Source organism: Chaetodon trifascialis, chromosome 13 (assembly GCF_039877785.1).
Source record: "Chaetodon trifascialis isolate fChaTrf1 chromosome 13, fChaTrf1.hap1, whole genome shotgun sequence".
Taxonomy (NCBI): domain Eukaryota; kingdom Metazoa; phylum Chordata; class Actinopteri; order Chaetodontiformes; family Chaetodontidae; genus Chaetodon; species Chaetodon trifascialis.
Genome location: NC_092068.1, coordinates 5,626,046 through 5,642,138, shown reverse-complemented (window position 1 = coordinate 5,642,138; position 16,093 = coordinate 5,626,046). Strand labels below are relative to the sequence as shown.

Genomic DNA, 16,093 nt, shown 5'->3' with positions numbered 1-16,093 from the left:
CCGTCACACTGTACACTTCTCTCTGATCTCTCTCGCTGCCTGTGTTTCTGCCTCTCTTTCCCTTCCTTCGCTCCATCATCCGCCCTGTCTCGTTCTCATAATGATCTGCCACCCCCCCCCCCTCTTTCCCGACACTGTTATTTGACAAAATAAAGATTTTTTCTCTCACCTGCAAGACAGAATTTGATGGCTTGTTGTGGTTGACTGATTTGTGGGGACGCACACGATATATTTCCTGCTCTTCTTCTCCTTGTTTGTTTGTACTGTATGTTCTACTTCGCCACATTCATTGCAACACACACACACACACACACACACACACACACACACACACACACACACACACACACACACACACACACACACACACACATTTTCTGCTAACAGTGAAGCAGCGTGTTCAAAGGCTTGACGCTCAGTTTGGCTTTCACGGTGGTAGCTGTTTTCCAGCCTTTGCGTTTCAGGACTGAATACTGTAAATGAGATAAAAATTGATTGACTTCTCCTTGTTTTCAGATCTGCTCTCATTTGAATTTGCTGTTGATGCTCTTTGCTCCTCATTCCTTATCTGTTGTCTTGATAAATTCAGTATAATATATATTTCCATAGCATTGATTGCTCCAGCATATAGGCCAACTACAGCACAGTTCTGCTGTACTATACTCTGCACAGCACTCTGCTGCTCTGAGTTTCCCTTTCTAACAGAAATACTGTTGTCATTGAATAATTGTTTGCGCTCAACTCTATTTTTTAAGCTACAGTCAATGCAACTAAACAGTTCCTGCACACACACTCAGTGGCCACTTTATTTTGTACATCTGTAATATCTGATACAATTGAATGCAACAGCTCAGCATTAAATTGTACCTTTACAAAGAGAACAATGTTCATTTTATATTGATACTGGCAGAGAGGTCTCCTTTAACTCTGTGTTTGTTACTGAGGTTGTAGTGTGCAGTGATGCGGTACTGGACTGCATTATATCAAGATATCTGTGTCAGTAACACACATACAGTTGAATTATCACCTCTCTTACAAAACTGTCAACAAAACTTAAACATACTGAGCTTCATAAATGTGGACCTCGTCGCAATTTTTTTTTTTTTTTTGCATATGATCGCATTACATTGTAAAGGAGTAAAAGTGACCAGACAGTGAACATTTCATTAAAAGCTTTAAAAGCTTTCCAGATGCTTGGAGGGCTCAGTCGTTCTCTTTCTTGGTAGGCTTTTAATATAAATTTCTGCCAGTTTCTGGAGTTCAAAAAAGTAACAGTGCAAATATTGAATGAAGGATGGATGGACATAGTACTAAATTTATCATTTGATCCATAATTCCACTACCCCTCAGAACCTTGACTGGCTCTTACTGGTGGCTGGTCTTTACTTGTTTGTGCAGATCAGATTTATTATTTGAGACAGCTATTATATGAATACAGCGTTTTATTTGAGGTTTTCTGGGGTCAGTCAGTTTGGGCTTGCCTAGGTTTGGGAACTATGAGGACACTGAGGTGAAGACTGTGTCCTTCAGGCAGCCACTAACACAGGATACATTGATTTATAGCAGGAGGCCATTACAGTTCTATAGCAAAACCGTGCACGGGCCGTGCTGGAGTCGGCATGCTGGTGCTGGGCTTTGGTGCGATGAACTGAGAAAGTCCAGTTTGAAGGCAGCACGCTGTTTTGTATTCCTCTGAGGATTTTATAGCTCTTAAAACTCTTAAAACTAAAACATACGGTTTTACGATAAGGTGTGTGTGCGTGAGTGTGTGCCTGACCTGCACATGCAGCATTTGATTGGCCAACTCTGTGCATTGTATTACAGTGTACTGGCTGTAATAAGTTTCAGTGACATTCCTTCCTCTCTCCATCTTTTTTCCTCTCACTTCCACTTATCATTTATTTGCATGCTTTAGTTTATTCAGCCGCCCATGTTCTGTCATTACTTATATATAGAAAATCTGTAGGAGTTGTATCATAGTAAACAACAGCAGAAGGAGGCAATGGATGCGGAAAGTGGAAGGAGTTTAAAGTGAGGAGTTTTGGAAATATTCGAAAAAACTCGATGAACCCAATAAGAAAATGGCAATAAGGACGAAGAGGAATTAGATGTCGTGAGGATGAGGGAACGCACTGAGCCCCTTTATGCATTTAATATTGAGTGTAGTTACATCCAGCCAATATGGATTTATTAAGCCTAATACCAATAGAAGCTATTTTGGATTAAAGCCACCTATCATCAGCAGTAGTGCCTCTGAAGTAACAAATAAGACACCAATAATCAGAATAAAAACAAAAAACAGCCTTCATATTCATGTTGAAGCTCACCAAGATTATCGGATCCACTTCAGTTTATAGGCTTCCCATGAACAAACAGTGTCGTATTGGTCGATTATACAATAAACATATAATCAATCACACTGCCCGTGCTGTCTATTGGTCTAACTCTATCAGGCAGTGAGCAGAGCAGGGGTTGGGACAGGCACAGTGAGAGCCACGGATCAGGAAGTAAATCCTGCGGTGCTGCAGCAGCAGGTAACCTCTCTGTGACCTTTGGCTGCTGCTCCCAGGAAGTGTGTTTATGTGCACTTAACGTCATCTGCGGCGGGTTCGCATGAGTGTGTGTTTGCTTGCATGCATGTTGTTTTTTTTTTGTGTAGAGATTACGAGAGAAGAGATTGCGTGAGATGAGGTGTGTGTGTGTGTGTGTGTGTGTGTGTGTGTGTGTGTGTGTGTGTGGGCAGGTGTTAACATTTCCTGGGCAGGTTGGGTTTCACCCACAGGGTCCTTGGAGGCTGCGGGATTTTCTTCAGGGTGTATTTAGTTTGTCCTGTCACACACGACGGAGCAATGCTCATTTCTCTATCAAATGGCTATTGGAGATCCTTTTGTCTGGCCTCCACTGCTGGGATTTGTAGTTTTCAATGGCTGCGCTGATGGGAGAGGAGACTGCATCGCTGACTCCCAGTCTGTAAGTCCTGTGCTGCAGCCACAGCAAATGATATGAAATGCTTGAGAAATCATATCAGGTTAAACGCTCGGAGCAGCGATTGAATTTGAGGACGTCAGAGCTCATTTTGAACTCGTAGTCCAGCATGGCTCAGCACGGTTTTTCTTCTCCACACTGGGCTTTGAAATGTTTCCATGAATCAGTGTTTTCTTCAGCGTGTAGTGTTTGAGACGTGGAGGTCAGGAGTGTTGTTTTTTGATTCTGTCTCTGTTATGAATGATTTAGTGCTCGTGCATTATGGTGGATATACTGCCACGTGCATTACAGAGTTACTGACTGTGTCTAAGTTAACACTCGAGCAGCTTCATCAGTGTTTTCAGTTTAGAAGTTTGAGATTTGGGGAATGGACAGACATGTTAAAGGAGCACTTTATAGATGGAATATGAGGAGTTTCATGTCCTCCAATGAATCGTTTGCCATCACTCGTACAACCACAAATAAAATCCTCTCCCCTCTCCTCTCTTCTCACCCCCCCACTCCATTCTTTCTTTTTCTCCTCTTCTTTCTTCTCATCCTTCTCATCTTCTTCTCTCCTCTCCCTGTCATCATTCCTCCCTCCCTCCTCTTCTTTCCTCTCTTTTACTTTCTCTTCTTCTACTCTTGCCCTTTCACCTCTCTTGTCCTCTTTTTTATCATTTCTTCTTCTTTTATTCTATCCTCCCATCTACTTTCCTTTTCTCCTTTCCTTTCCTCTCTCCAATCCTCTTATTTCCCATCCTCCCCTCTTCTCGTCTTCTTCTCTCCTACTCAGTGACTCTCCTCTCCTCTTTTTATCCATCCTCCCCCTCTACTCTTCTACCCCTTCTTCTCCTCCTTTTCTCTTACCCTCATTTACTCTTCTCCTCTGCTTATTTTCTCTTTTTTTACTCTTTCCCTCGCTTTACCTCCTCTTTTTTCACCTCCTCCCCTCTCCTCCCCTCTCCTGCTCAATTGCTTTCTTTTAATTTCTTTTCTTCCCTTTTCCTTTCTTCTCTTCTTCTTCTTTCCTCCCCTCTATGCTTTCCTGCCCTCCTCTCCTCTTACTTCCTCTCCTCTTCCTCCTTTTTCCCTCTCAGATACACTCTTTATTAGCTTCAATGTCAATGTTACATTAATACCAAAGCTAGATTTTACATTATTAAATTCTTGCATTTGCAAGGAAACAGGACAGATGAATAATGACTAGATAACAAATACTTTAAAGTGTGCAGTCCTTCAGAACATATATGCACTAACACAGAATGATTAAACAAAACAAAAAGGTTTTTCTCTCTTCTCCTCCCCCTCTTCTCTCTCTTCTGTCATTTTCTCTCCTCTCCTCTGTTCTGTTCTACCATCCTTACCCCTCCCTCCTCTTTACTCTATTGCTCCTTATCTTTTCCTGTTGTTGTATTGCCAGTTGCTTCTTTTAATGCACACACATGCGCAGGGTTCTGTTATGTATGGCGTGTGATTTGGCTCCCTCCCTGCCACCTTCGAGCCCTTCTGTGAATCCGAACTTGCTTAAAGTTCAGATAAGCAGCCTGACTACGTAGAGTAAAACTGTGCAGTGCGTCCTGTGATTCTCAGCCCGTGAGCTCGTCTCCTCTTCGCTCTGTTTCCCCTCTGTTTGCTCTCTCCTCAATCGCCACAGTGTGAAATCCAATTAATCAACATACTGTAACGCCTTAGATAAAACCAATACTCTTCCCCTTCTTTCTAGTATCGATTTGAAGAGATTCTTGAATCGGCAAAGCAGTCTGAAACAACAGCAAACAAAAAAAATGTTGATTGCACCAAAACACACAAACAGTTCAGAGAACAGTGATATTGACTGGACTTAATGCAACGATTGTCTCCTTTGCTCTCTGGTTTCTGTTGACTTCTCCTCCACTTTGTTTATTTATTGTTCATCCACTAAAAACCATCTCACTGTTCTTTTCTTCTTTTCATTGTATCTGATCACCCTTGAACTTGTGTGATTTGCAGTGAATCACAGTCTATGGAACTGTGATGGAATGCTGAAACTAACTGGAGTCATGATTTTCATCCCATTCGTCTGTACAAGAGATGAAGTCATGCAGGAGCAGATGTTTACTTCTTCATATATTTCTGTTTTTAACCACGGCAGCCTCAACAGCTATTGGGCGGACTGACGTGAAATTTTGTGTTGTTGCCAGGGGATGAACGCGATGCCAGGGCCTTCATGTTTTCTCCTGTTTCCTTTCTTCCAGAGGTATCCAGCAGCAGCTGTCCAGCTACAGAGAGACGGTGATCCGGCAGGCCACGGTGGCGGCGGGCTCGGCCGTTCACCGGGACGACGCGCCAACCTGCGGCATCTGCCACAAGACCAAGTTCGCAGATGGCTGCGGGAACCTGTGTTCGTACTGCCAGACCAAGTTCTGTGCCCGCTGTGGGGGACGAGTCTCCCTGCGATCCAACACGGTGAGAGAGAGGAAGTGGGTGTGACGATGGAGTCAGTGTAATTAGGCAACGTTTTCTCATGGCCTTTATTATATCATCTCATGATAAGTGACGGCTGCATTCATAAGGACACAAATTCCCAACACGCTGCTCCAAATACTTCTATTGGTCCATTATACTGGACTGATATGTGGCGACTGTGCAGGTCATAGCATACGATTGACATCACTTTCACACTCATCAAACATGCAGGGAGCTCTGTGGGTGAGGGCATTGCCACCATGGAAGAGACCACTCCCATCAGAACAGGTGTGTTTTATTGTAGTTTGGATCAAGTTGATTATGCTGACTAACTTTGTGTTAGTGATTCCTCCCACTAAAGGGAACTCTTTCTTTTGGGTTTCTTTCTTTACCACCAATCAGTTGATGAAATCATTTGAAATTTGAAAACATTTACTGTAGACTTCAGTTTATCTTTCACTTGCTCATTTTATTTTCCAGCTCCATAGTTTTCCTTTGTTTTTGCTTGCAGCACAACTTTAATCATTTCCTATTTCCTGCAAGCCACATTTCTTATTTTCCTGCTCATATGATAATGAGATTCAATGATTAAGAAACAGAGAGAAGCAAGTAGTTGAAAAATGACATGAAGGTGTGAAAAATGAATGTCAGCTGACGGAGGTTAAAGGAAAACTGCAAAGCTTTTCTTTGTACACTCCATTTTACTTTATTTTAACCAATGGAATTATTTATTTTAATATTCAGTGAAATGTTTAGCCCGTCTGATAACCTTTTCCTTACGGCGTGGTTCATGATCCATCATGGAATCCAAATCTGCCGTTAGGTGCGCTGAGCGTAAATCCACTCACAGCGTGTACAGCTCTACATCAGGCTACACCACGGCCTCAGGTGTTAGGACTCAGGTGGAGGTGATGAGCCACGGCACATACAGGTGACAAATTAAAGGACACAAATTGTGTGCCTGTGTATAAGCAAGTGTATAGTATGCTCTGGGTACATGGGAGCTGTGTGTGTTACTCTGTATTTATGTGTGCCTCCACCCATGCGTGTGAATGTGGTCTGTGTCTGCATGTGTGTGTGTGTGACCCAGGCAGGAGCTGGTAAAGGTTAATTGGGCATTAGACTGAGCTGTGGACAAAGGGGGTGGTCTCCCACTCCATCTCGCTCTCCCAGGGGTCCGGAGGTGCCCTATACACACGCAGCAGGGTGTAAGTGTGTGCGTGTTGGCATCAGGAGGCCAGTCTTCCTCTGAAATAAGTGACGTCCCCTCTCCGACATCACCAGTGTGGCATTTAATGACCTCACACACGCACACACACACACACACACACACACACACACACACACACACACACACACACACACACACACACACACACACACACTGTCAAAGGTACATCCTAATTAGTTACTGCCTGACATGGGGAGTGTTCACCTGTGGGGTCATGGGTGGTCTGTTGGTGTAGGTGGCAGTTACATTCAGAGGGAGGAGGTCTTTGAAAAATGGATTTTGTACACACACACGCACACACTGTTAGGCTTGTTATTTATCACCAACTACGTATTTATTCATTTATTCTCTATGTTTTTCTATGAATCCGGTTGATGTGTAACGGTTTCTGGAAAGTCAGTTTGGTGTACAGCTGTGATTGGACAAATCCAATGACTAAAATTGAGAAAAAATATGAAAAGAAAATAAGACAGTGGAAATTTGTCCGTGTCTTTGTCAGAAAAAGTGTTGGTTGTTGGTCCAAGTACTTAAAAGAGTAGCTTAACCTTTCATGAAGTCCACTCATTCAAGAAGATTGATACCGGACAGAGCCAGGAGCTGCTTAGCTTAGCTTAGCTTAGCTTAGCTTAGCTTAGCTTAGTTTAAAGGTTGGATTCAGCTGTTTGCCAGCCAGTTCCAGCTCTGCTTGTCAGTTTTACATTTCTGATTATATATTTGTGAGGACATTTGACACTGTGATTCAAGCAAGTACTTTCAGCTGCCCAAGCTTAATTAAACCACAAAGGCATGAAGTCGTATCCTGACATTTAGGAGTGGAAACATATTCTTTGCTGTTCAGTGACATTATTGGGAACTGACATGCGTATTACTGTGTTTGCTTCTGGTTGGGTGTATGATCATTGCCATGCTTTCAGATATCATCTTTGCTCACATTCTCTCTGTCTTTCTTTTCATTATACATGAATGGCTGACTGGGCTGCAGGAGGACAAAGTGGTGAGTGCTGTGTTTTTTCTTTTCTGGACTACATACGTGAATCTGCCTGTAACCTTTAAGACAATCCATCGTAACGGGTTCAGACAGTATGTACGTATGTATGGGTGTATGTAAGTATTTCTGTCTGTCCATGTGCCTATAATGATTCCAGCTGGTATGAGTTGTATCTGTAGTCGCAGTAGTAGTAGTAGTACAGTAGTGGTAGTAGTAGCCTTAATGGTATTAATGACTGAAAACGTCATGCTGCACGTATTATCATTTAATAAGATACTTTAATGGCCGCCATGTACAGTGATCTCCTGGGCTAAACCACATCATCTCGCAACACGATTAAAACAATCTATTCATCCATTGTTTTTCCACAGCTAATGATATTCCCGTAGCCTTACCCAGCATTCATTACATGCAGGAAAACAACCTCGACCTCAGAGGAACATCACATAGACAAACCAATACATGATGGACAGTTTGACAAACAAGCAAAATTTCGTGGGAGGAACTGGCTGCATGCCGATCCTGACGTAGGAATAATGTGTAACCTCCACGCAGAAAGGCCCAATTACAAACATACTCATTATACAGATTTTTGAGACACTTAATTAACATGTTTTAACAGGTTCTTTTCACGGTGAGGTGTCGCTACGTGTTACCCTTCAGTCTGGGAAGCTTGTTTAAAATGTCAGTGTCTCCTGAACACTCATCCACACAGAACCACTGTCTTTTGAAAAAAATGTTACGGGATTCAAATCAAAAATTAAAACAAGAAACGAAAGTACTGAAAACTGGTGTGTCTTATTTTTCATTCACCCATGACCGTTGCACTTATAATCTTTGACTGGCACCAGGTGTGGACCTTTTTAATGCAGCCGACGGGTTGGGAAAGCAGACTGCCATCTTTGAAAGCCCAAATATGGCTTTGTTATTTGGCTGGAGTGCCCCTTGAAGCATAACTTTTTGTGCATAGAGTAGATATCTAGCTACAATAATTATTCTAATTAGTTCAGATTTTCTAAACAAAACTAATCAACTGATGACGCACAGTATGCTTTTATTGCTTGCCTTCCTTCTGAGAGTTAGATGTGAAAAATGATACCAGTCGTACAACCGTCCGTTCGATATGAAGCCAGCAGTCGGCTTGCTTACCTCAGCACAAAGACAGTTTCCCCAGGAGACAGGGAAACAGCTAGCCTGGCTCTGTCCAAATATAACAAAACACACCCACCAGCACTAATAAAGCTCACTAATTAACATGTTGTATCTCATGTATCTCCATACAAAAACTGAGGTGTAAAAACGACATGTTGTGGTTCTATGGGAGGTTATGTGTGGGACTATTTGTTGGCCAGGTGCAGGGACTCCCTGAAGACTTGGGTCGCTGTGAGGTTGCCAGGCAACTACCAGAGACTCCATGAAGTCTCTAACTCTTCGCAAGAAAGCCAGTGAACCAATTTCCCACAATGCAACACTGCTGTAAGAAAGTAGAGTTTTCATTGTTGCACCCAAGCAAACCACAGCTGTGTAACCTGTTTCACTGGCACAGTGGGGCAGGAATAGCTGGAGGCTTGCATGTTTTCTTGTCATGGTGTGCAGTGTAGCAGGACATATAGCTGCCAGGCCGATGAGCAGATGGAGGGCAGGGGTTGACTGACTGACTGGCCACCTATCTGGTGTGTTAGGGTTTTTGATGCATACGTGCTTGGTGTATTGGTGTGCTCCTTTGCTGTAAAGAAGACTTCCTCCTGCTGTGAGGCCTGGTTAAACAAGAGTTAAGCGCAAGCGTCCAATATGATATTGCTGGAGGAGCATTCCCGGCGGACATGCCTTTAACACCTTCCTCTGCTGGTGTAGTTGTGTCAGGTTTAGAACCTTGCTTGGCCTTGGCTGCCTTCCCTCAGGGCAGCTGCCAAACGGCACTTTGATGATACTTGGCTGGGCTTGAACACCACGGCTGTCCGAGAGTGCTTTGGTGTGCTGTACATAGCAGTCTCACTCGCTTGCTAAAGCTCGGTACAACAATCACTGGCTCTAAAGAGGAAAGTTTTGGCAGAATGGAGCCCTTATGTAGCACTGGCTGTATAGCTGGACAGCAGACCTGGTTTGAATTACTGTTTGACATGGATTCATTTAATTACTTGGGGATTGATTAATCTTGCCTGGCACAGCAGTCCAAAAGTGCAAAGTTACTCTGCCCGCTTTTTCCACTCCACTCAAACTAAGCTCTCAAAGTTAAAGTGAAAGTGTTGGCAAAGATTATCTTGGACCTGAATGATATACATTCCATCAGTGTGTTGTGTAGTTTAGATCAGCATATCTGTGTTTCAGTAAAGTGACGTCTGTGGCTCTTTGAGGTCAGCTTCTGGGAAAATGTGGCACTAAGGTAGAGTTTAACTTCACTTTTGTTTCACTTCCTAGAAGTTAACATGAGATGTTAGACCTTTCAGACAGTCATCCATAATCACCTGAAAACCACCTGAGAGCATTTGAAATGGTTTCAGAAAAAAATATTAATTATTTTCCAGCTGTTTCTTGGTTTTTTCTGCTTTGTATTTAAATTGTTCTGGTAAAATTGTTTTTGGCAGGTTGTCATAATTGCTTTTTGTACCATTTAGGAGGTTTCTAGCAACAAAACAGTTGGGCATATTCCAATAAATCAGCCTTTCCCCTCACCCTAGCATGACTGAGATTAACAGAGCACTGAGGTCAATAGACTCAGCTTGACTCTTCATATGCGTGACAACTTTGGCATTCGACAAGTTCTTTGCTTTATTGTATCACTATGAAGTAAATGTTGATTGCACACTGTAATGGCTTTAGAATAATGACACCATCAGCGTTTGGATTGCTTCCACATCAGCCTCACTTTGCTCTTTTCTGCTCTTTCTCCCTCCTCCACCCCAACCCCAGCCCCTGCTGTAGTTACCTGTTTGCGTGAAGCAATACTTTAAAATGATGTCAATTTCACTTCACCTCTTCAGTGAACAGGCTTCCTTCTTCTCTCTTATTTCCTGGGTGGTGTTGATTGTTCAGGGGCATTTGGAAACATGCAGTGTGTCCTGTGTTGTGGGTAGTGAGGCTTTAAGAAGATCAGTTGTTGGAACAGTGGTGCCAGCGCGCACACACGGAAATGCTAGTGAGGTTGAAAAGTTGTCTGTCTCCGCTGTCATGTGCCTTTAATTTCATTTCCATGATATATATTTATTTAATATTGTAACTGTACACAAAACAACCAAACTTTCAAAAGTGAACAACTTTTATGACAAATGGGCAAATTCTAGGCTCTGATTCGGCTACATTTTCAACACCTCATCAAATTCGCTTCACAGCCCACTGCTGTTCTTCGCTTGCTTCAGCCATGGAAGCTACAGCTACTCAAGCTAATTCACCCAGTTTGCCAACTTTCTCATGGAGAACATTTAGAATTCCATCATTTTATATTTGCTCCTCAAGCCGAATGAATAACAGGCCGTTTCAGCCCCGATCCACAGATCATCAAATCCACTGATGCCTGTTTGTCAAATGCAGCTAAAATCATACACTATAAATGAAAACAATAATAGTAGATTTTTTTTTTTTAGATACCATCCTTACCAAAACGCATGTTAAACACGAGTTAACCACATGACAGGAAGTCCAGGCTCATGCTCTATGGCTCTCTGATCTTTAGTTATTTGTGTTATTAAGAAGTTCCAGTTTCACTTCAGATCTCTACACACCAAAAATGGAAAATGCAAGCAAAATAGCTACCGTACGTTTTCCCACTAACACCATCTTTTTGTGCCCTGACTGAACTGTGACGAGTGTGCCGAAGAACATTTTTGAGAGTAAAGGACAGAGAGACAGATACATCAAGTTTTAATAAGCGTAACAATATACAGTGTGTGGTGCATGCAGCCGGGTGTGTTGTGCTAATGATATTCAGAGCTCATTATCTGCAGTGATGGCTGAGCTCTAGTGGAGGGATGAGCGTGTGTTGTTGTGCTGAAGCCAAGTGTTTCTCACAGAAAGGGCCATTTTTGAAGTCTTGATTCCTTCTCTCATGGGAGACTAGAAAAGAGTGTTGTGTGTTACTTTCTCTCTCGCTCGCTCGCTTGCTCTCTCACACACACGCACGCGCACATGCACACCAACACCTCTCCTCTCTCTAATTGTAATGTCCAATAAGTCTGTATTTCTGTGGGGGCTCTGTGCTTTTATGTGGCTATAACTCAGACTGCTCGGCACTGGTAGATCGCTGTTTTTAGACCAATTCTGATTCAGAATTACTGGCATGTCTGCTTCATCCACTGATGTTTTCAGCCCACTGATGCTGTTAACCACAGACATGATGCTGCTTTTATGAATATACTCCAAACTATTTCAGCAGTAGTGGAGAGGATGCTGAACTCTTCCATATCTTCCGATTACTTAATGATATTTTTAAGGCTGCAACTAATCATTAACGTGTAATTTACCATTAATTGTTTTGCTTGGGCAAAAGTAATATTTAATTTACAATATAAAACTGAAGTGAATAATGGAGTGAAACCAAAATAGCTAACTAATAACATCATTAACTGCGGCATTGCGTTGCAGTCATTGCTAGAACAGAGACCACCTCTGTTTTTTGTCCCACCTCATTTTTCCCATTTTATCCTCTTATGACTAAAATGTGTGCTGTGAAAAAAAAAAGAAACAAGCAATCTGATGCCATCGAGCCTATGAAAACTGAGATGTGCAAGAAAAAGAATCCCCCCCCCCCCAAAAAAAAACAAGCGAACATGTCAGTCAAGTTTATAATATGAGAGAGGCTTATTTTACATCTCATGGGTAGGTGGGTGGGGGGGGGAGACATTTTATTTTAGTGGACTAATTCATTAGTTCACAAGTTTAGGCAGCAGAACAGCTTTACAGTGACGTTTAGCCAACAGATCTACTTGTTTAGGTTCATGGGTTAAATTTAGCACATGACCATTACATACATGATGCCACTATCTAGTATTACACACTTCCTTTTTTAATATGGCATAAGATCTACATTGAAATATTCTTTACAACAGTTAAAATGAAAATCAGTTCCAAACATTAATTAGCCGTGTATTCATTCCAGTACACTCAATGTTTATTCTTTATGAAGCCTGTCAGAGTCGGAGGTGTGGTTAAAGAATGAGTGTGGCTCTGTTACACACAAAGCAGGAGGAAATGACACTGTGACAGGAAAACAAAACTGGAAACCACTGATAACATAAAGTATAAGTTATCATGTATATTACTGCATATTACATCATATTTTATTTTCAAAACATGATTTTGAGCATCTGACATTAGTTTGCAGAAATAGTCAAAACATCCTAAAGCGTTCCAGGACATTTTAAAGTGTGAAATAAGAGTGTGAGGCCGAGCCGACATTTTCCTCATACGACACACTCACTCATATGTCTGTTACTTTGACAGCGCTGCCTGTTTTACTGTGTTTGTACCACGTCTCAGAGATGTCCCGACACTGAGGATGTCCCGTCTGTGATCAATGAATTTCTTAATGTGTTTTATTATCAATTATTTTGCTCATATTTCTCAAACACTGAAGATGACTCTTCGCTCTCTACTCGGCAGGACACAACCCTTCACCTGAGCTCAACCTCACACACACACACACACACACACACACACACACACACACACACACACACACACACACACACACACACACACACACACATGCTGATATAGAGCATGTATGATGTAGAGCCGCACTGATGCAGACAGATGGGAAGCTGACACCTTTGCAATCCACTGTGCCTGAAAATGTTAGTCTTGCACCATGAGAGGAATGACCTATCAAATAAAGGCAAAAATACCTAAAAAATAATCTTACTATGCGCCTGATACTTGTGGAAATGTACATCTATTGATCCGAGCCTACGAGGAATTATGGCTTTGTGCTGCTTTGTGACGGGGTGCAGCACAGTAGAAAAGCTTGAGCGATGTGTCATCTGCTGTTAACGCCGCAGCGCCTCATGATTACTATTGATCGCCAGTCTCGCTAGCTGCGTCTGTCTTCACGTCCATCTCTCATTGACTGGTCTTAAGGGGGCCATCTCTCTCCTGGCTGTTGCTGTACACTTGCTTATGAAAGCAGGCTCACGCACATACTCAAAGAAATACATTCTCGCTGTCTGCGTGTACGACGGCAAGGAAGGATGACACACACGCATGTGTAAGCACACGCTCGTGAGCTTATAAACACAATGACTTTTTTGTGCAAGTGTTACTTATAGTAACTTATAGCATCTGTGTGTGTGTGTGTGTGTGTGTGTGTGTGTGTGTGTGTGTGTGTGTGTGTGTGTGTGATTAGTGTAATGAAGGTATATCTAAGGTTGCAGAAGTTTAAGAAGTAGTTAATAATGTGGGTACAGTAACTAAAACAGTACTTCACTGTACCTCAATATGACATGTTTTTTTTCTCCGTGTACTTCATTGAAGCTTTAAAACACTGTTTGGTATCTTTGGAAACTTTCTGAAGTCCATCATTATTTAAACAGATACTAGAGTGAATAAGACGTTCTGTGTGGATGTCTTTTAACAATCAACACAAAAGTCATCTCAGCTTTAGTCAGAAAGTGGCTTAATCAATGAAGTTTAATCACTTTCATTAAAACAAGTGTGTACTCGACCAAATCATTCACCATCCATCCTCTCTCACTCTCTCAGGCAGACCTTTACATTACCAGGTGCTGTGTTTGCTAACTAGAGACATTTAGTGGTGAAACAGGGAAGTGCAGTGTCATAACTACCCTCAGCTGTTCTTGTGTGTGTGTGTGTGTGTGTGTGTGTGTGTGTGTGTGTGTGTGTGTGTGTACTACAGCACTATACTGTATTAAAATCAGAGAAAAATTGCGCGTGTGTGTTTGTGTGTGTGAGCTTAAAAAGTGATGGGGGGACACACACTGAAATATTAACAACTCCTATAATGGGAGGATTGTATACAGTAAAAGCTTACTCACACACACACACACACACACACACACACACACACACACACACACACACACACACACACACACCACATTCTGGCATCTTTGCATGTTCATAAAGCCATTATCTTTGTATTCATTTGGGGAAAGCAGTGGTTGTATAGGTCGAGCTAAAGTTGTCCTCCCATTGACCTGATAATGATGCACGTGTGTGTGTGTGTGTGTGTGTGTGTGTGTGTGCGTGTGTGCGTGCGTGTGTTGCATCTGGCCTGGGGACAGAGACCCTCACTTGGCTCCATGCAGACGTTTGGTCCTGTAAGGAGCCAAAGTAAAGTGATCAACTATTTAACTGTAGATGTGGCCCCTGTGAATATATATATATATATATATATATATATATATATATATATATATATATATATATATATATATATATATATATACTGTGTGTGTGTGTGTGTGTGTGTGTGAGAAAGAGAATGTGTATGTCGCCCATCATGCAGTGTGCTTACTTGTAGGACGAGTGTTCCATGCATTACTGTACAAATACAATGCACTTGCACTTGGGTGTCTACAAATGCACTTATTTGTGTGTGAGCTCTCTGTGCGTGTGCATGTGTGTACTGTATATGTGTGTGTGTGTGTGTGTGTGTGTGTGTGTGTGTGTGTGTGTGTGTGTGTGTGTGTGTGTGTGTGTGTGTGTGTATTTTGCTGTGGGTGCCGGGCTGTGCTGATATAGTACCTCATTAGCTGCTGTGGACACTAATCTCCTTTGTGGCAGTCTTTCATCCTTAGCGCAGGATTTATTGACGCCCTTGGTTACGGCGCTCGCCTCGCATGCTGCTGGTGCCATACGTCAAGCTGTCATTGGCTGGTACAACTTCCTGGTCCCGCCCCTCCTCCCACTCCCCTCCCCTCCCTTAGGGTAAGAGTGGTATTTGTCTCACCTGCTCGGCGGCAGGCGCTCGGTGTGTTTTAGGGAGTCTAACAGTAGCTGGTGCTGTGAGACAGTATGTGATGTTATGTGTCCACTGGAAGGTGGACTCTGTCTGCTGGCTGGAGAGATAGAACGAGACAGTGGCAGACACTGACATCACTGTCTGAATGACAAAAATAACTTGAAAGAGGTCATATTTTTAAACTTTTTTTAATGCTTTTTTGTCCTCCAGTTCTGTACGTATTTTCTTATTATCAAGAAATCCCCTGAAAAGGCCAAACCAACAATTAATTGATCCTTCTAAAAGGTGGAACTGTAACTCCAACTAAATCCACAAATTATAATTTTTGTCAGACACCAGCTTGGCACAGTGACTTCCTGAAGTCCTGGAGTCTAAAAAAATAGTGACATATAACTCCACCCAAACCACACACTGTCCTTTTCCCATTTCTGTTGGTGCACAATTAAAAAAAGAACAAGATGCAATTTGTGAATTAACAAGCTTTCGATGTGCTGGTAGGTGTGTTTTCAAACTTTGAGTGCCCTGCTAGCTGCTTTCCCTCTGCTTC

At 42.3% G+C, this 16,093-nt stretch overlaps 1 protein-coding gene across 30 annotated transcripts in view; it reads left to right on the top strand.

Moving 5' to 3' along the window:
• rims1a (regulating synaptic membrane exocytosis 1a) overlaps positions 1–16,093 on the top strand; it is a 92,061-nt gene that overhangs the window by 20,628 nt on the left and 55,340 nt on the right. For 29 of the 30 annotated variants that reach the window (XM_070977762.1, XM_070977742.1, XM_070977736.1 and 26 more), the window contains exons 3-4: positions 5,202–5,412; positions 7,626–7,637. In XM_070977762.1, the coding sequence (XP_070833863.1) occupies positions 5,202–5,412; positions 7,626–7,637 (223 nt within the window). The remainder of the gene's footprint in view (positions 1–5,201; positions 5,413–7,625; positions 7,638–16,093) is intronic. The other variant, XM_070977737.1, reaches the window with a different exon arrangement.